The 20,992-nt window shown below is 53.2% G+C and overlaps 1 protein-coding gene across 2 annotated transcripts in view; it reads right to left on the reverse strand.

Moving 5' to 3' along the window:
* PLCG2 (phospholipase C gamma 2) overlaps positions 1-20,992 on the reverse strand; it is a 159,984-nt gene that overhangs the window by 31,721 nt on the left and 107,271 nt on the right. For both annotated transcript variants that reach the window (XM_070388654.1, XM_070388655.1), the window contains exons 15-25: positions 19,891-19,995; positions 18,307-18,396; positions 17,544-17,719; positions 15,715-15,915; positions 14,720-14,839; positions 13,418-13,598; positions 11,848-11,919; positions 7,804-7,913; positions 4,772-4,868; positions 3,401-3,467; positions 1,378-1,535 (exon numbers count right to left, since the gene is read on the reverse strand). In XM_070388654.1, the coding sequence (XP_070244755.1) occupies positions 1,378-1,535; positions 3,401-3,467; positions 4,772-4,868; positions 7,804-7,913; positions 11,848-11,919; positions 13,418-13,598; positions 14,720-14,839; positions 15,715-15,915; positions 17,544-17,719; positions 18,307-18,396; positions 19,891-19,995 (1,377 nt within the window). The remainder of the gene's footprint in view (positions 1-1,377; positions 1,536-3,400; positions 3,468-4,771; positions 4,869-7,803; positions 7,914-11,847; positions 11,920-13,417; positions 13,599-14,719; positions 14,840-15,714; positions 15,916-17,543; positions 17,720-18,306; positions 18,397-19,890; positions 19,996-20,992) is intronic.

Consider the following 20,992-nt stretch of genomic DNA (forward strand, 5'->3'; position numbering starts at 1 on the left):
GGCGTGACAAGCCTTGCAGAGAATAAGGACCGTACATAAGGCCTCGTGATGAGGATCTGGGATGGAAGGAAGATGGGAGGCATGCCAGGGAAGGTGCCCGTCTGAACAGCCCTCGACACAAAGTCTTGAAAAGAAGAGGACTTTACTCTGGGGCGTTGAGAAGATGAGTCCCGGGGCCTCTGGTGACCAGAGACTGGCCAACTGTGAAGTCGCCCCCAGTGCGGGGAAGAAAAGGTCAGGCCAAGTACACTGGAGGAGGGAGACTCGTCGCCTGTAAGCAGAGGTCAGAGGGGTCCAGGAGAACCTGAGGAAGTTCCCGGGTCAGTCCTTTGGGTCAGGATCTGCCTGAGAAGCAGCCGGGCACATGGGGAACCTTCCTAAAGCTTCTTCCCGGCTCTGTGGCCACAAGAAAGACCAGACAGCACCACGCTCCATCACCCAAGAGACGGCAACACCTCCAGGCCCTCCAGGCACGACAAGTGTGGTGGTGAAATGCCACCGCGACTTCAGGCCCTGCTGAGTGTCAGGCGTGGCCTGTGGTATCCACCACTGCCCCACCTCGTCCTCACCGCACCCTGGGACTTAGGTACCCAGCTCCCCGTCTTACTGACGAGGAAACCGAGGCCCAGAGGAGTGTGGTTACCTGCCCAGGGTCCAGCCACGCCAGGAGGCACACTCCAGTCGGCCTAGTTCTAACCCTCCTGTTCTTACTAGAACCTCACCCTTCTCAGAAAACCGCCAGCGGTTAGGACTCCGCTTCCAATGCGGGCCGTGTGGGCTCGACCCCCTGCCCAGGATCAAAGATCCTACCTGCCGCGGGGGTGGCCCCCAGAGTAAAAACTGAAACAAAATAAAGACCTTTCAGGATAAATCCCCAAAAGCTCATGCCCATCTGGAGTGGAGGTTCCCCCCCAAGAACAGAAACTTCTGGAAGGAAGGGGCTGGGTCTTATGAATTCCAGTACACCCAGGGCCCTTTCCAGTCCAGGGAGATGAGCTCAGTGAATGCACGGGAAGGATCCAGGCTGCTTTATCCCAAGTATTTAGATGGTATTTAGAGTATTAGAGGATAGTATTTAGAGCAAGATAACATTTAAAAGAGGACGGCAAAGCTTTATTGTTAAGATACACGGGGCCGAACAGGCCTCAAACATCAAGGGTCACCACGCACACGCTGAACCTTCAAAGGTTTCACACAAGACGCAGCCCCCACAGGAAGACCCAGCGCCCCCTTTCTCTCCGCTCCTGCTGTCTGAGCTCCCTCCCTGCCCCACCCCCCAAATTCTCTGTGGCTGCGGCCTGGACCCACCCGCACCTCGGCAGAGGACCAGAAGCCGGAGGACACCAGGCTCAGCAGAGCCCAGGTGCCCAGGCTTACCTTGGCGTCCATCTTCCAGGTGATCTCCCGGATGCTCTGGAACCACTCAAACAGCTCCTCCACGCTGTCCGTGGCAAACTCTACCGGAGGGTCGCCCTGCTTCTTGGGCTCCAAGATAAAGACGAAAGGCTTCTGGTTCTTCCCATGTGGGGCTTTTACTTTGGGAAAAGGATAACAAAAGTCCTGATCAGCCTGACAGAAGGCCAAGATGACCAGACTTCTAGGTCCCAGGCCACTTCTCTTAGGACCCCAAGCCGACCATCACTGTGGATGTCGGCGCTGACTGGAAAATCTACCTTGGATCAGGTAGCGGTCTGGGTTTTAATGCGTGTCTTAAATGTGAATGTGACCTTATCTGGAAATGGGGGTCTGGGCAGATGTACAGAAGGATCTCAGGAGATCATCCCTGCCTTCCAGGTGGACCCTAAACCTGAGAACCAGTATCCTCATCACAGGAAGGAGAGGAAAAGGGAGCCCAAGACACCAGGGAGTCAGCTGGCCATCGAAGATAGAGACAGAGACTGGAGTGATGGGCATAGGGCACACATGGCCGGCAGCCCCAAGAAGCTAGGCATGGAATCAGTTCTCTCTGAGGAGAAAGTATGTTCTAGACAGAGAAAATGATGGCTACAAAAGGAAAAATTATCCGCCAAATAATCCCCTCAGCTAAGATCCCTGGGCTCATCTGCCAGGCGGTGCTCTAAGCAGATCACATCCCACTGTACCTTATTAATCCTCGTCGCCCTTTCTGGGGTGCTACTCCCGTTCTGCCCGTTTCACAGGAGAGAAAACAGAGACTGGTTGAGGCGGAGTAGCCCACGGAAGGTCACAGAGCTGGCAGCGGCCAAAGCTGAGGCTCAACTCAGACCTGAGTCCCCTCCCCACTCACCACCCTGAGCCACAGGCCTGTGCTCTGAAAATGCAGTGCAGGGTGATACAAAGGGCAAGGGAAGGGAGGACAGGATGCCCTAGATCCAGTGGAGATGCTCAATCCTGTCCAGCTCTTAGCAACCCCGTGGACTGTAGCCCGCCAGGCTCCTCCGTCCATGGGATTCTCCAGGCAAGAATAGTGGAGTGGGTTGCCATTTCCTTCTCCAGGGGATCTTCCCGACCCAGGGATCGAACCCAGGTCTCCTGCATTGCAGGCAGATTCTTTACCATCTGAGCCACCAGGGAAGTCCTGGATCCAGCCCATCCCATAATCGCAGTGGAACCTCGGGCAGCTCCCGTGGTCACTACAGGGCTTTGTTTTCTCATCCGTTAACTGGAATGAGAGTCGTTCTCCCACTTGCTGAGCTGATGGACTGATGGGCTGCGGTGGGGTGGGGGTCGAGGTGGGAGGGGCAGAGGACACGGAAGCCAGCTCTGGAAACCTGGGCAGCCCCCGAGAAGCGAGCTGCTCTGGCTTCCTGCCCGAGAGCCTCTCCTCACTGCCGCCAGCCCTTCCATCTTACAAGGGCCCAGGAAGCCCTGTGCAGATCACACCCCTGCCACCACGGCCTGCCCCAAGCTCCGAGGGGGAGGCCAGGCTTCCTGATGCCCAGCTGAGCTGAAGGCAGCTGCAGCCTCGGGGGAGTTATGACAGATACAGGGTCTCGCAGGGCCTGAGAGGCAGAGCTGGGCTAAGAACCAACACCCCCAACTTCACATTCCACTGCACGGATGTCTCGGCTCCTCCCAGAAAAGCCCGGGGAACCCAGGCGGGCCCCTGAAATAAGGATGACGGTGTTGGGAGTAACAGCAGCCCATGCCCGTCCAGCACCTGTTATGTACGCAGCAGGCTGTTTTCTCACTGTAGAGATGTGAATAGCATAGCAGTTTATGAGACGTAAGATGAAGTCATTGACCAGCCTGGCCCAGTACTCAGCTTCAGTACTCAAGCTGAGGCTAGAAAGCCCCACCCCTGCCTGGGGCGGTCCAAAGGCCAGGCTCTGGGGGTCGGGGGGTCGGGGGGTGGGGGGGTCGGGGGGTGGGGAGGGACGACTTGGGTGGGAATCCAGGCTGAGACCACGTGTGCACATACCAACATTATAGATGTTGAGATTCAGGATTCCTCTGCAAAGGGACCCTAAGGGATTGTCTTCAATAATCTGTGAAGAAACAGGACATAACTCACGTTCGTCTTAACGGGAATAATAAAAAGATAACCAGTTTCCAAAGCACACCGTTTAGCAGAGACACTGCCTGTGGAGCTGTTTAAAATGCATTTCCCTACATCCGTGGGGAGAGAGCCAAATAATGAAGCCTGTTGCTGACAGGGACCCAGCGGCGAGTAGGTGCCGGCAGGTTCAGCGTTTCATTTCCCACCTGTAAAAACATGCTTTGTGCTGTCTAGAGCAGGTTTCAAGGTGTTTCTGCAGATCCGGTTTCAAAAAAACACCCTAGACCCTTTCTTGTGATGTTATTATGAAATGGGACTGGCCTCCTTTTCCAGCCCAGCTCCAGAACCTTCTGTGGCTCCCTGTGTCCTACGGAACCCACACCTAAGCTCTGCAATCTGGCCTCCAGGCTTTCTGCTCCACCTGCCAGCTCTTCCTTCCACTGCACATCTGAACCATCCCAGAGGCCAGAGGAGATGGGAGTATCTTGGTCTCTGAAAAGTTGGTAGAACTGTGTATCTGCCCACTGCATGGACTCATCCCCACCCTCCACCAGGCTAATGCTGACCGTGGGTAAAGGGCAACATGGGGCAGACACAGCTGGGAGGGCCACGTCTCTGCCTCAGGCCGAGCACAGTGAACTGTGTTTCCACCACCACACTTTGGCTCAGGCTGTATCTCCCACCTGGAATTCCCTCCTGCCGGTCTCTCGCTGTTGAACTCTAACTTGACTTTTAACGCTCAAAGGCCCCTTCCTCCGTGCAGCCTTCCCAGACTGTCCCAACTCTCTTAGAAGAAAGTCTATGATTTCAGCCTCAGAGCAGTGCTGTCACCTTGAAAGCAGCTGCTCTTCAAGCTTTCTGAGCAAGAGGCAGTGAGCAGAAACCAGGTTTGCAATGTCACCAGAAGAGCCTCCCCTCACCCCCTACGTGCGCCACCTTGCTTACTCACACGGAGCACGTTCTGAACGTCTGGCTGGCCAAGCTAAATGTGTTTCATCTGCAAGCTGGTTTAAGCAAAGGACAAATTCCCCGTCTGGCCATTTTCACTCTGGAGGGAATCCTCCTGCATACGCAAAGCCTTCCGGCCCAGCACAACCTGATTTAAACCTGACTATCTGGTCACAGTGACTTTCACCCACAACTCAGGGACAGTCCTGATTTCCCCATCCCTCTGCTGTCCCTGGTCCAGAGCTCAGGGCAACATATGCAAAAACGCGTCCACAGAGCTGGCTCGGCAGGGCCCTCAGAACAGGATCAATGGGTCCCTCCCTGCAACGAACGATGGAGACTCACCTGCTTATCCACCTCCTCCCCTTCTGTTGGTGAAATGTCCTCGACGTAATTGGACGGGAAGTACTGCTGGATTCTGGTCCCATAGTCTCCTTTCCACCTATGGAAACACAGAAGGCACTGTCAGGGGGCCTCGGCTGAGCGCTGTTAACCCTCATCACTGCTCGCTAGCTCCCTGCTGCTGGGGCGGGGGGAGGGGCCAGGGACCGGGCCAGGAATTCCTGACCCCCCTGCAGGGTCCTCTGCTGTTTCCCCCGGCAGTGACTGCTGGGGCTTGCCCTCCCCTGGCTGTGACCCTCGTGTTCGGCAGAGCCCCCGAGTCCACAGTTTCAGTGCTTTAAGTGGACATCAGCTACCACACAAGACAAAAGCTTGGCTCCAGCGGAGGCCCAGGCCCTTCAGGGAGGGCTGTGAATGTAGAGACGGGGGTGGGGGTAAGGGAGGGTCTGCCGTCAAACGGCCTGGACTCGAGTCCCAGCTCGTCCACCAACCGTACGGGTGCCCTGAGCCTCAGACCCTCCATCTGGGTGTGGGGGCAGTCCCCATGTCCCCCTCTAAGGATATCACTGGGGCCATAGGAGTTAACATCGTCTTGCGTTTACACATAAAGCACTCCACAGTGTTAGTTCTTGTCATTCAGCTAAAACTGTGCCCCCACCCCTGACCTTCCCACCTTGGTAGCAACACTAATAACATGAGACATCATCACTTTGTACATGTCTTGACTCAAACAAACTGGCCGCACCTCCAAGATACCCCCAAGTCTGATGCCTGGGCTGGATCCTTCTCTGAGCCCTCCCGTGGCCCACTTCCTGCAGCCAGGGGGCTCCTTCCAGAATGCTCTTCTGACCCCACCACACTGAGGCCTTCAAAATCAAGCCAAAACTGTGTAGCCTGGCCATCGTAATGCTCTAACCCAGGGACCTCAACTCTTGCCTCTCTCTGACTTGAACCTGATATTCATTCCAGACCGTCTGTGGCCCACTCCCCACATGGCCCTGCCATGCCTGTCTACCTTCTCTGCCATACCCGATGCCCTCTATAGAGCCACCTAACGATGCAAGACTCAGCCGGGGTCTTCCTCTTCCAGGGAGCCTTCCCTGACTGCCACCAGGCTGAGAGCTCTTCCTCTCTGCTCCTCGGCATCTTTCCCCACAGCTGTCAAAGCAGTCCACACCTTACATTAACTTACAGTTACCTATCAGTTTCCCTTCTACATGTGACCTTCCTCAGTCTTAATCAAATCTACACTCGGGGTGCTTAACACATTACTGACTGGAAACATATTAACTCCACAGGCATTAGTTTCTGCAAAAAGTCCCTGGTCAATAATGTGTTAACAAATGTTTGCTGACCTGAATAAGCAGAGAGGACTGACTGTCCCACGGCCTGGTGGAAACAGAACTGCCAGCTGTGAGCCCCTGTCACATACTCTTTTCAACCTTCATTTCTCCAGCCCCATCTCCAGCAAAGTCTGGCTGTATGGGCAACTGTATGGACCATGTGCCCAGAACTGGGTAGTTGACACCTGCGGCCCAGGTGTAATTATTAACTATGCATTCCCTTCACTCTCAAATGAATCCCGGTTTAAACAAAAACGATGTGGTCCTCTAATCTGGAAGGATGCAAAAATGTGGTTCGAGGCAGGCATCCCACTAGGTGGCGACACTGAGACCAGGGAGAGAGTAAGCAAGGAGGGCGCCTCAGGAGGGCCTACGGTTTACCCCGGTCCCTCGCCAACAGCACTCATTCCAGTCTCTCAACCCATCTTGAGACAAAACCCTCTGCGGATCCAGGTAAGCAGTGGGTTTGTTAAGAGGGTGTTCTCCAAATTCAAAACAAAACAAAACAAAACTGGTAAACCTCTGGATCTAGCACATGAGTGAGTAGAGTGTGGCCCCTTGAGTCAGAAGGCCTAGCTTCAAATCTCAGGCTGCTATGTGACCCTGAACAAGTTACTGCCTCTCTGTGCCTCACTGTCCTCACCTGTGAAGTGCAGGGGAGAAAAGAAGCAACCTTCCAGGGTCACTGTGTGGATCACACGAATGCTTTCAAATGAAGTCCTTAAGACGGAGCTCGGCACTGCTCCCTGTGAGTCACTATTCAGATCTCTAAGTCAGGTCCAGCTATCTTCCAAGAGGAAGAAGCACCAGTTTTGTGAGGTGCCTGAGTCTGCAAGGGCTCGTGGTCATCAATCCTTACTAACAATCCTTACTGCTCTAAGATAGGAACCATCCCATGAAACCACCTGCTGAGGGAACCTATGGGTGGGCAGAGAATTCTTCTCCCTGGGTGAAAAAAAAGGGGAAGAGATAACTCAACTGTCACACATCCAGGTGCCTTTGGCCTGGGTGCACCTCTTTAATTAAATGCACCTCTTTAATCCACGTCGGGGCCACTGCACAGGGCATGGGGCTACGCAATAGCACAAGAATTTGAATTTAAAATGCACAGGCTTGCATAATGGGAAGAGCCTGTGGTGTTCAGTTGCTGAACTTTGGAAAGCCTCATTCACTGCATCTGTTGCCCACGGGATTCTCCAGGCATGAATACTCGAGTGGGTTGCCATGCCCTCCTCCACGGTACCTTCCCGATCCAGGGATCGGACCCACCACATCTCATGACTCCTGTGTTGGAGGCGGGTTCTTTACCACTAGCACCACCTGGGAAGCCCACATAAAGCAGAGATAATCGCAGTCAAAACCCTGCAGGGCTGGGACAAGAATTTGCTTAGATAATGTATGAAAGCAATTAGCATAGTGCTTGCCACACAGTAAGACCTCAATAAATAGCAGCTGCTATTACAATTAAAATAATATTTAATATAATATATATTAATAAATGACATTATCATAATTGCTATTGCTCTTTACCCACTTTTGCAAGGAGAGCATGTATCGGTCACCTTCCCAGAGAAAGCATGACAGGTCAAAGCCAGGCCAGAACAGGAGATAAAGGGGTCAGGGTTCAGCCAGCGCTTGAGCCTCACCACTAGAAAGGGACAGGTCGAAGGGCCAAGCTCCCCTTAGCCTTACCAGCCCCCAGGCTCCTTGGAGACGTTGTGGATGAGGGCACCGCGGCAAAAGCTCAGCTCGTCACTCTGCTTGGCCCTGTAGTCATACAGAGCTTTCACGGTTCTCTGAGGCTTTCAGGGAAAACAAGAAGGTAAAGGGTCAGGCCAGGCAAAAGAAGAGGGAGGTGGCTGCACTTTCTGGCACATTTGGTTCGTCTCAAAAGAGAGGGCGGCTTTTGTCCAGGGTTATGGCGCCATCTGGTGGCGAAGGGCTTGCATTGCCAGGGAGCCACAAGGGGAACTGGCCTAAATCAGAGCCTAGGTTTTTCCAGTAGTCATGTACAGATATCAGAGCTGGACCACAGAGAAGGCTGAGCACTGAAAAACTGATGCTTTCAAACTGTGGTGCTGAAGACTCTTGAGAGTCCCTTAGACAGCAAGGACATCAAATCAGTCCATCCTAAAGGAAATCAACCCTGAATATTCACTGGAAGGACTGATGCTGAAGCTGAAGCTCCAATACGTTGGCCACCTGATGCAAAGAGCAGACTCTATTGGAAAAGACCCTGATGCTGGGAAAGACTGAAGGCGGGAGGAGAAGGGGATGACAGGATGAGATGGTTGGATGGCATCACCGACTCGATGGACATGAGTTTGAGCAAACTCCGGGAAATGGTGAGGACAGGGAAGCCTGGGGTGCTGCAGTCCATCGGGTCGCAAAGAGTCGGACACGACTGAGCGACTGAACAACGAAGGGCGCCTCAGAGTGAGTCGGTATTTCCACAGGAAGGACACGCCTTTCAGCGAAACCACGCCCACCATCTCCGAAGTCCTCACAACTCGCTCAGCAGTTCAAGCTCAACACCGTTTCTGGCGGCCCCCGAGCCTCACCAGCATTTTCACTGGTGATGCCCTGACACGCCCTGGGATGCTGGCATTCTGCAAGTGCCCGAGGTGCTCTTCCATGAAATCATTAAGTGCGGCCTCTGCACGGGCAGAAACAAGACAGAACTGAGGGCGGAACTCCTCCTCCGTGATTTGCTGCTGGGCGAGCACAAGTCCACGGCAAGATGAACACCCACACAGCAAGCAAACGCTGAACAGGAAAACCTCCGAGACTGCCAGCCTGCTTAGATCAGCAGCTCCCCCTCCTCCGACACAAGGAAATGGGAACGGGGCTTTTCACAAGGAATCCATAAAACTGCTCCTCAGGAGCACGGGGCTCTGGAGTCAGACACGTGGCTCAAGTCCTCAGTCTGCCCCTTCTGTACAAGAGCTATATAATCTTGAGGCTCTCTCAGCCTGTTTCCCCATCTGTGAAACAGGAATTAAAACACCACATACTTCACAGGCTCATTGAGACTATTGAGTGAGATAACACACGCAAGGATAAAAACGACGACAGCGAGCATTTCTTAAGTTCTTCCTACAGTCAGAGCCCTGTTTTAGGCCTTTTACCTACAGTATCTCCTCTAATCCTCATAATCCTAACAGGCAGGGAGTAGCGATGGTACCCCATTTTACAGATGAGGAAATAGAGGTACAGAGAGATGAAGCATCCTTGGCCAAAGTCAACCAGCTGGCAAGTGGCTGAGCAGAGGAAGACTCCATTAATATGAGTTACCACCATAGTCTGTGATGCTTCCAGTGTGGGTTCTGTGAGCTTTGCCATGGGAACTCCAACCGGAGCTTTTGACCTGGACTCCGCAACCTGCAAACACAGCCAGCTCTTCTGCGCATCCTGCTTCAAGGGCAGACCGGACACAGAGACCAGAGTTGTCTCCTTCCCCATGAAACTCTGCAGGTCACTGCCAGACTCCAAGGCCATGAGGAAGGTACAGCCAGTGGCAGAGAGGGTGGCACATAGTGCCATCTATGAAGAGGAAGTCTCCAGCCTGACGGATGGCAGCAGAGGTCCTCATGCCACGCCCCTCATGGACTAGAGAAATGAGCCACCCATCGCATGAGCACACAGGCGTGTGGCACCGCAGAGTGGCCACAAGTGTGTGTCTGGGAGCAGCCAAATCCTCGCTCCACACTTACATCATCATTAAACTACTATGCACAGTTGTCTCATCTGTACAATGGGCACAAAAATGGTGCTTAATGCCTGGGGCTGTTAGAGGACTCATGAGCCGTCAGGCACTTAGCTCAATGCTCGCTATGCGGTCATCAATATGTGTTACCTGTTATTACTGACCTCATCACTCCAGTCCTAAGCACTCACCCAAAGGACATAAAGTGAAAGATACAAAACCTCACAGGTGAAGAAATTCATTTTAGCGTTAACGAGAAGAGCACCACCTAAAGAAAACCCAAATGGCCATTGATGGAGACACAGCTAAAGGGCCCAGTCACCTAGAATATTCTACAGCATAAAAAATATTCTCTAAGTTACAATTCCAGTCCAGGTTCAGTTCAGTTGCTCAGTCATGTCAGACTCTGCAACCCCATGGACTGCAACACGCTAGGCTTCCCTGTCCAGGTACCCAGTCCAGGTACTGCATCGAAACTGCATGGCCTACCAGGTTCAACAAAAAATGGTCATGAAGTAGATCAGCAGTGAAGAAACTCACTCATGGCTGAGTGGCAGGTGAACAAAAACTAGAAATGGCAGGTGCTGGGGTGGGGACCGTAAAACACATCTCCCCGCGGACAAGGGCCAGAGGGGATGGAACGCCACAGGTGGAGATGGCTACTGCGTCAGGATGCTGAGCCCAGGGCAGATTGTTTTCCCTGCTTTTAATGTGTTTCCCTTTTCAGTGTTACATCATTTTTCAATCACAAGAATAATAATTGTATTTTGAGGTACTCGCCATGGTCTGGCAGCTTGCACTCAAACTCCTCATACGATCGTGTTTTACTTGGCTCACTGACTATAGGGAGACTTCCTCCAGATACCTTGGCATAGTGACCAGGGTTTAACAATGGGGAGATTTCACATCAAACATCCAGATTACTGGCTTGTCTTGAGAAATGAGAAGACCCCGCCTGGGCTCTGAAATGGCAGCTGCTGACAGGGGTGGCCACTCTCGAGATGAGGCGTGTCCTCAGTTTACCATGATCTCCACCATCCCTGGACATCTGCCTGACGTGAGGCCGTGTCACTCTCATAACCAAAGCATCTGTCAGTTCTAATAAATGTTTTTTTTCCCCCTATTTGGCTAAGTCCCCTAATGCACTTCACACCCAGTTCCATGCACCCACAATTTTTCAAGACTTCAGTGCTTGCTGAAAGGGATTTGCACTGGCCAAGGATTATAAGTTTAAAAGAAAATCTCTGGATTTTTACAGAGCACACCAGCAGGGTGTCCCTTCCAAAGTGAGAACTGTACACTAATCCCAGACGAGATGGCCCAGCCAAATGGAAAACTCGCCAGCACTGCTCCTCTGCAGGCTCCAGCTAAATTTAAGATGAAACCGGGAGCTTCAGGCTCACAGTCAAATCCAGCCCTACCTGCATGAAATGACTCAGCAGCCAGGGTGGGAATACGAGATAGCGTGCGCACGGCAGAGGGGTCGCTGAACCAAATGGAATTTATAAACACCACAGGCTCAGTCAGTGAGCAAGGAACATGTGAAAGACTTTTAATTAGAAGCTGTTGGACCCAAAGGTGGTTCATCAAACTTCAGAATTTTAGCAAGGCTCAGTCACATCTGGATGGAATTCTATTAACCTCTTCCCTGAAACTAGATGTCACATTGTCAATCATTTCTTCTCCCCTCCAAGAATTCTTTGGCCGAGTTTCCAAAACATTCCCTTGCCCTCTTTTAACTGGGGGTAGACCCTATGTCGATCTGTTTGTTTTTGTTTAATTGCTAAGTCGTGTCCAGCTCTTCTGCGACCCCATGGACTGTAGCCCAACCGGTTCCTCTGTCTATGGTATTGTCCAGGCAAGAATACTGGAGTGGGTTGCCATTTCCTTCTCCAGGGGATCTTCCTGACCCAGGGATTGAACCCGCATCTCCTGCATTGGCAGCCAGTTTCTTTACCACTGAACTACCGGCAAGACCCATGTCAGTCTAGTGACTAAGTAACAGTGTGAATCGGAAGTGTGTGCTGTACCATTGAAGGATTGATTTCACTGGGATCCACATACATCCTGCTGACATCGTAGAGGGAGTTTATATCTCTTTCCTGTAAAAGAAGAGAGAAAAATAAATGGAGTCATTCGAGCTCCCGGGACAGCCCTCACTTAGAATGAGGATTCTAGGCATCCTCATGGTTTCCTGCCCTCTAGCAGAAGAGCTGAAGCCTCAGTTTACTCACCTTATAGGTCGAGCCAGTAAGAAGCTATTAAGAAGTTCCCCAAAACTTGGAAATCTTACCCCAGGATCAGAGAGGCCCCAGCGCGGGCCTACCCCATGCCAGGCGCCATCCTCCTTTGTCAAAACACAAGCCCTGAGAGGCACGGGTGTCCTGGAGCAAGCTCACCACCCTTCCTGACCCACGTTCAATGCCGGCAGCTTGAAACTGGCCACCTCGGGAGTACTCAGAGCACAGAGAGTGGCAAATGCCACAAAGCAGGGCGGTAGAGCTTCACCAGCGCACACTGGAGACCCCTCCTGCCCTTCCCAGGCCCCCACTGGGCTGCAGCCCCAGCCCACAGTGCAGTCCTGCACCCACCTGCCCCCACTGCCCCCCGGCTGCCTTCCCACACTCTGCAGGAGGCCCGCTCCCAGCTCTCTGGCCCCCATCTAATGCAGTGCCCACCCCACAGCGCCCCATCCTGTTCTAGCCTGCCCGGGGGCATCGTATTTACGTGGCTATGTGTCACCCACTCCCCCTTCTAGAACCTGAATGTGCCGAGGGCTGACGGCGCTCCACCGTGCTCTCCCACACGCGGTTCCTGACAGTGCGTGATCTCCTTTCAATAACGTACTGAATCTACCTGATAGGAACTGGGACATGGTAATCAGATCGGCTCCCTTCACCGCTCAGAACCCCACAGCGGGGACTTCCCTGGTGGTCCAGATACCACTTCCACCCCAGGGGCTGCAGGTCTGATCCCTGGTCAGGGAACTAAGATCCTGCGTGCTGCATGGCATGGCCCCCCCCAAAATAGAAGAACCCTCCAATGGCTCCGAATAAAAGCCGCTGTGTGTGGCCCCACGCCATGCAGTTCCATCCTTATTTAGTTCTGCCCCAACCCTGGAGCACTCAGGTCCAGCCATACCAGCGTCTCCTCTTTGCCTCCATGCACGCTCTCACCTCAGGATCTTTGCACTGACTGCTCTTCCTTCCTCCTCACAGCTGCAGGCTGTCTCCTCCACTTCCCGTAGTGTCTGCCCATGTCTCCTAGTCAGCAAGCCCCTGCCGAGCACCCCTGAGAACTGCAGCCCCTTCCCCATCGTCTACCCACTTATCCAGCCGGCTCAGCGTGCTGTCCTCTGTAGCACCTATCCTCCTATCGGCTGGCACACGCTCCGATGGTTCTTCACTTCCTGAGTCGTCTGTCTCACCCACACTGGCTGTAAGAGCACCGGGGCAGAGTCTGTGTCCTCTCTGCAGTTTTGGACCCAGAGCGTGTGGGACGCACGTACGTGCTCCATAAAGGTCTGCTCCATGAACCAACGAGTGAATGGTAACCTCCGACGGGATATCCCGCCGCGCCCCGGGCGGGCCCGCCACCCACCGTGTTGTAGCGCTCCAGGAGCTCGGGGGTCACGGGGTAGCGCAGTTTCATCTTCCGGTAGAGTGCGTGCTTCTCGTAGTAGCTGACCAGCTCCACAAGGCTCTCGAAGTAGGCGGAGGTGCCCAGCACGAAGTGCCGGCCGTCTCGGTTGATGCGACAGTGCTTCACCTTGCCCCTGGCCCTGGGGGGAGAGCACGCGGGGCTGACATCCCGCAGCCGGGTGACAGCCACACAAGCCCACAAACAGCCAGTCACGCATCCCAGGGCACCAGACAGACAGACGTGCTGGGACTTCCCCGGTGCCCCAGTGGACAGGCTCCACACTTCCAACGCAAGGGACACAGGTTTGATCCCTGGTCAGGCAACCAAGATCCCACATGCCATGCAGTGAGGTCAAAAGAGTATTTGAAGGGACTTCCCTGGACTTCAGCGGCTAAGACTCTGCACTCCCAATGCAGATACCCTGAGTTCAATCCCTGGTCAGGGAACTAGATCCCACATACTGCAACTAAGACTTGGCAAAGCTAAATAAATGAATAAATACTTTTTAAAGTATTTGAAAAAAAATTAATTAAAAAATAAATAAATAAAAATAAATAGGTAAGGCCCTGAAGGCAGCCCAGTGTCCGGAACATCACCTGGGGACTCAGTCTTTGGCACCCAGGACTCCACTACCATCACCAAGAACAGGCAGGGGAGCCTGCAGATGGGGAGATGGAGGGGCAGTTTGATGAATGGGGTCTGACCCTCCCTCATACTGCTTTCGGTGGAAACTGGAGGACTCAGGTGTCTTGGGGTAGACTTAACACAGAGAACCACGGCCCTGAGACGGCTGGTCCACACGGCCTGCCCACTGACAGTCAGTGGCAACGGCGGATGGGAGGAGACCGGAGCTGCATCACCACCCATCTGGGTTGCCAGCGCTGCTGGGGTGCAAACTCCAGCTCCACCGCTAACAGGCTGCATGTTTTCAGCAGGTTGTTCCATCGCCCTGTGCCTCAGTTTCCTCCTCCAGAAAGTAGGGGTATGGGTCACGCTCACCCCATAGAGTTTTGGGAAGATTAAATGAACTCATGTAAAGCACATTACTCTCGGGAATGCAGAGCAGTGCCCGGCATGCTGAAAGCACACGTCAGCATCTGCTCTTGCTCTCATTGTTACTATTACCGTCCCCATCACAGCTAACACTCTGGACAGAGGACACCAGGCTCAGCGCCCACCTGCAGTTCCCACTTTCTCCTCCCACATGCCCTGCCCAGGTGCCCCTGCAGAGTGAGAAGTGGCTGCAGCCCAGATACTTACCTGAAGGTGATGGCATAGGAGTCGGTACCTTCCCGCTTCCGGATCAGGAAGGCCCCATCCCGGGGGATCCGCATCAGCATGTCCTCCGCTTCTCCACGGCTCAGCCCATCGTAGTACCACCTGCAGCACAGGCCGGGGGAAATGGCCAGGGGAGAGGCTGCTAAGACCAGCAGTGGAGGAGGACATGGTGGGTCCCCAGGAGGCCTGAAATACGACCCTGGAGCCCACCACGGAAATTACACAGCAGGCCTCCCTACCCGAAATCCCCTCTAGTGATGGTGACTTTGAAAACAATCACCCAGACACAGCTTGGGTGAAGCATTTGTGTAGGGAGTCTGCTTGGAGCACAAGAGAATAAATCAACTTAAATCTTTTACCCCCTCCCAGACCACTGACCCAAGCATCAGAGCATGACACAGCCACTGCAGTGCCTCAGAAAATCAGAGGCAGAAAACACACAGAGCGGGGTTTTAGAGGGGCTGGGAGTTAATTTTAAAAATGCAAAACAGCACATTTTAAGGCCATCCACTTGAATATAGACAAGAAAAGTAAAAATCCCCAAGTTGTCACAGCTATATGGCTTCCTCAGAAAAGTGCACTTGAGCAGGCTTCTACTTAAAAATTACTCTTTTCTTTTCAGAACTAGTTAACCCTTTGCAAGGCCTAACCGATATTCTCTTTACAATTTTTTTTTTTGCTTTCAGACTAACAGGAATGAGCTCTGACGAGTAGAACGGTAACACCAGGTCAGAATTAGTCTCTGAAAAATCAAAGCCCAAGACCTCGGGACTCTGAAGACAAAGCAGAAGAAAGGATGGGAGGGGCGGAGGGAGAGGCGGGAGGAATGGGCAGCAGGTTTCTGGACAGCGGCCGTCCTGGGGAACTCAGAGAGACCCTGGTGGGCCCAGGTGAGGAGCCTCGTGCGAACGCAGGGCCCAGCCCACCCTCAAGGCTGGCATTTCCGACTCGCGCCCCCAGAGCACGGGCACACGTACGGCTTGGACTCGTGCGGGTTGGGGTTGGGCACGGGGTCGGTCAGCCGGAGCTCGAACTCGGCGCAGCGCAGGTGTGTCTCGCGGTAGTGCTGGATGAGAGCGTAGATGCTGGTGAACATGAGGTTGTCGGTCAGGTAGTACTTCATGGTCCCGCCCTCCATGGTGGAGCGGATCCGGCAGTGCTGCACGCGGCCCGACCGCCTGTGGGGAGAGGGACCCCGTCAAAGCCAGCCCAGCGGGCTCCTCCTGCGCCCGGGGCAGCAGAGGACGCAGGGGCCAGAGCTGCCGCCGCGGCCCCCAGGGTGGACGCCCTGTGTGGCCGCACAGGCCTCCCTCTGCTCTTTGAACCCACCGGGGCTTCCACACAAGCTACTCCTTGAGCCTGGATTCCAGAACATTCCACCTACTTCCTCTGCCTGCTGTCCCCTTCACCTGCATCACTGCTCCTCTGGAGCCAGACAGCCCGGGTTCCCATCCTGACTCTGCCACTGATGAGCTAAGCAACCCTGAACAAGTGACTTGTCCCCTCTGAGCCTCCCTAGTGGTCCAACAAGCATAATGGCAGTATCTGCCTCACAGAGACGTCCTGAGGATGAAACAAGACCTCACGCACACAGAGATGGCAGTATCTGCCTCACAGAGACGTCCTGAGGATGAAACAAGACCTCACGCACACAGAGATGGCAGTATCTGCCTCACAGAGACGTCCTGAGGATGAAACAAGACCTCACGCACACAGAGATGGCAGTATCTGCCTCACAGAGACGTCCTGAGGATGAAACAAGACCTCACGCACACAGAGATGGCAGTATCTGCCTCACAGAGACGTCCTGAGGATGAAACAAGACCTCACACACACAGAGAACGTGCCTGGAGTGCTCCCGATACATGGTAAGCATCTTGCCGGTGTTAGCTCTCACTATTATTTGTATGCTGTTAATATTAGAACTTTTATCCTTCGGGTCTCAATTTAAATACCACTTCTTTCAGTGGTATTTAAAATCCACTGAATAAATCCCAAAATGCAGCTCTGTGGGGGGTATATCCTGGGCCACAAAGAGAGGAGAGGCTTCTGAAAACCAGGAAGTCTTCCCTGATTCCTCCCAACATCACACCAGATCCCGCTCTCACTGAAGTTCATAACGTCCTGCATTTTTTTCATTGCACTTGTCACAACTAGAATTATGTATTATTTGCGTGATTCCTTTTTCACTGTCCATCTCCATTCTCAGACCCTAATTTCCAAGAGGACAGGGACCGTGTCTGGCTGGTCACTGCTAAGTCACTGTGCCTAGCACTGAACAAGTACCCCCAAAATAAGTATCTTTTAATGAATTAATGTAGATGAGCTCACTACAGCCTCACCACAGTTCTGTAAGGTTACTTTACAATATTTGATATTGCACTGATGTTGATGACTACGTTTCAGGGGCCTCACTCAACCCAAGTCTTGCCCCCCAAAACTCACTAAATGAAGTCTGGGTGTCTAGCCCACGCGTGCTTGCTAAGCCACTTCAGTCGTGTCCGACTCTTTGTGACCCTATGCAGCCCGCCAGGCTCCTCTGTCCATGGAATTTCCCAGGCAAGAGTACTGGAGTGGGTAGCCATTCCCTTCTCTCCAGGGGATCTTCCTGACCCAGGGATCAAACCCGTGTCTTCTGTGGTTCCTGCACTGCAGGCGGATTCTTTACCATTGAGTCACCAGGGAAGCCTCAGTTTCTAGCTCAGCTCCACCCAAATCCAGCCTAAGCTGGTACCACTTGCCACATGGCCCCTCGATCCCACCAGCTGTGGGGAGAAGGTGGGCATGGCCCAGCCAGAGGCATTACCAGAAGGACAAGGTGTAGTCGTTGGGGAAGGTCTCACTCTCCCGCACCAAGAAGGTCCCATCCTTGCCCCCTGTCTCGGCACAGTATTCCTGCAGCAGCTTCTCGGCACTTGTCCTCTTCTCCACCTTCTTGTGGAACCACTTCTCCCCAAAATGCAGCTCTGTTGGGGGTATATCCTGGGCCACAAAGAGAGGAGAGGCTTCTGAAAACCAGGACCAGCATCACCAGACTGGTCCATCTGTGCACGCTGCTTCAGGGGACTGGGTAACACGCCAAGGATGGCCTCAGCTTGCCTTCACCCCAAGAGGTCTGGGAAGCCAGCCTCTACTGCCCTGCCCCCGCCAGCCACCTACTCCTGACAGCCCCATTTGTGGTGGCCTCCTGAGTCACGGCCCAGTACAGCCTCAACTCTATCGTACAGGAAGTCTGAAAGCTACAATACCCTGGGGGCTGCACTCAAGGAACAGCACCAAGTACGGTCAGCAGCCCAGGGACAGAGGGCAGGAAAGCCAGGAACTAAGTCAGTAAGTGGGGCTGAACAGAGCATCAAATGTTCTCATCCTCCCCAGGTAGCACAGGCCAATCAAGCCTTTCAGAGAGCAGGAAAGACTCTTACGCCTCATTGGCTAAGCACACGGGCCAGCCAACCAATCAGAGAAGAGCCAGGCAAGCCTTGGTACCCAAAGAGGCAGCTCCATGGATGGGCTGAGCATGTCCAGGCCTGAACCGGATGAGAGGAGCAGTATAGGAGGTCTCTACCTACCAGGGGCAGCTCCTCTTCCACAGTCTGTTCAATGTCATCGCTGAAGGACAGCTTGGCATCAGCAACGGCACAGTAGTGCCGAGTCCATTTCTACAAAGTAAGATCAGCATTAGGTCTCCCCTCAAAATCTCTGCTCCATCAACTCTGAGGCCCAAGACTCCTGCCTGGCGTCACCCCGGGGACTTGTCTTTCCCACTTTTGTAGCCATTTATGGTGGTTTCACTGAACTAGAGCCCCTGTGAGATGTTTCCTTTAAAACACCTATTATACTGGGGTTCTTTTAGCATTTTGAGGACTTCTTTATTCAGTATGTCTACAAGTAGACAACGCAATATCACAGTCACTTAATTTGAAGCCTTTTATAAATGATGGGATTGTTTTCTCTGTGCATGTCTTCATGACTGTCTTTTTCTATCTCATCTACCTTTTAAAATTTTCATGATTTCTCAGCCAGTCTGTCTAGAGACCCTTTCTTCAACATTTAAATATGACTTAATTCTTCATTTAACCATTTTTAAGGTTTATTTCTAGGCTATAAGAACAGATATGTAAAAAATACTCAAATATTTGCAGAAAAACAAATACTACATATATATATGAAATCTATAATAATCACTTTGCTACACACCTGAACCTAATACAACACTGAATATCGATTACATACTTCAATCAACCATTTGATCAATACCTACTCAAATGGACGGCCGTGTTAGGTTAAGGGATACGAGAAGTGGCATTAGCATTCAAAACGCCTCATTTTTATCAAAAAACAATGTTACTTTGGGAATTCCCAGGCAGTCCAGTGGTTAGAACTCTGTGCTTCCACGCAGGGGACCTGGGTTCAACCCCTGGTGGGGGAACTGAGATTCTGCAAGCCGTGTGGCACAGCCAGTAATAATAATAATAATGTTCCCAGTGGAACTGTCTCAGGTTGGAGGATACTAAGGAGTCAGGACAACTAACTGCAGTAGTGCATCCCTTGGACCAGAAAAAGGACATCAGTGGACAGACTGGAATAAGGCCCGCAAGTCAGTCCGTAGTACTGTAGCTAGCGTCCCACTTCCTGGTTATGACAATTACGCTCTGGTTAGACAGGATGTTGTTATTTGGGGAAACTGGGTGAAGGATGTATGAGGAGTGTGTGTGTGTGTGTGTGTGTGTGTGTGTGTGTGTACTGGGTGAAGGAGGTATGAGGTGTGTGTGTGTGTGTGTGTGTCTGTGTGTGTGTGTGTGTGTACTGGGTGAAGGATGTATGAGGAGTGTGTGTGTGTGTGTGTGTGTGTGTGTACTGGGTGAAGGAGGTATGAGGTGTGTGTGTGTGTGTGTGTGTGTGTGTGTGTGTTGGGGGAAAGGGGTGTCAGTATGTGTCTGTGTGTGTCTACATTTCTGCCTGAGAATCTACAGTATGTTACACTGAATATAAAATTATTTCAAAATAAAACATTCATAAGGCCAAAGAAAACACTGTTTCCTAAAACTGGCCAGTTCACGTAGAGCGAGCTGAGAGTGAGACAGGACTGGCCTCGCGCGGCTGGCGGCGGGCGCTGCGCTCGAGGCCCTGAGCGGGGTCGCGAGAGGCCGCACCTGGTCGATGGGGTCCCACATGTGCAGTTCGCCCTGCTGCTTGTGCTCGTCCTTCTTGTCCTCCATGTTGACATCCACGTCACCGCGGGGGCCCAGCTTCTTATGCTGAGGGAAGAACACACAGAGCCCGTCTCCCTGAGCCCCAAAGTTAGGATGGTGGGGCCGGCACACCTCCACCCCGTCAGCGCAGCACCCACTGCACCGACCCGCCTCAGGGCCTTTGCACGCCGGTTCTCTGCCCGGCTTCTCTCTCACCGCCTTCAGCTCTGCACTCGGCGTCACCGGCTCAGAGTCGCTTCCCTTGTCTACATGACATGAAACTGCCCACATGCCCCTTTCCCGCCCCTGTCACCTCAAGCCCCTGGACATAATTAACCCTCATATTCCTCAGCGAACCTTCATACCCTCCAGCCCTGTGTGTAGCCACGCATCTAACTGTCCGCTGTCCTCCCTGCTAGAATACAGGCCCCACGAGGGCAGGGACTTTGTTTTGTTCCCTGTTAAACTTCCTTAGCTAGTTTAGCAGATAGTGACGCACCCACATTCTCCAGCACACAGAGGGAGAGGCAAGCCCACAGAGCGTCCGTGGGCACAGGCTACGCAGGGCAGGGGCGGGCACACTGGGCAGGTAGGCTGAGAAGACCTGGGTGCAAACAGCCCTGCCGCTGCTTTATCAGCTGTGTGACCCAGGGCAGGTGGCCACACTGCTCTGAAACCTTCGTGTCCATCGGCAAGACTAAGAGGGCAATCACGAAGACCTGGGTGAGTGCTGACCACCCACATCACACGCACACGCCTTGGGAAGCGGCGGCCTGGTGGAGGGGACTCTGGATGGGGAGTCAGACCCGGGCCCATCGCCATCCTCACTGGGTGGCCTTGGCCGCATGACAATCTGTCTCAGTAAGTTCCCCTGTAAAATGGGGGTGACAGAGCCCTGCCGGGTCCCGTAAGGCAGTGGCCAAGCGGGACACATGCCGTGGCAGGGCGTAAACGCCCCACTTTAACAGCCCTGAGTGACGTCTTTGGCAGGAACCGTGCAACCTCCGCCGAGTCAACCTCTGCACCTGAGGCCCCCCCTGCTGAGGGGGCTGGGGGCCCAGAT

Source organism: Bos mutus, chromosome 18, assembly GCF_027580195.1.
Source record: "Bos mutus isolate GX-2022 chromosome 18, NWIPB_WYAK_1.1, whole genome shotgun sequence".
Taxonomy (NCBI): Eukaryota; Metazoa; Chordata; class Mammalia; order Artiodactyla; family Bovidae; genus Bos; species Bos mutus.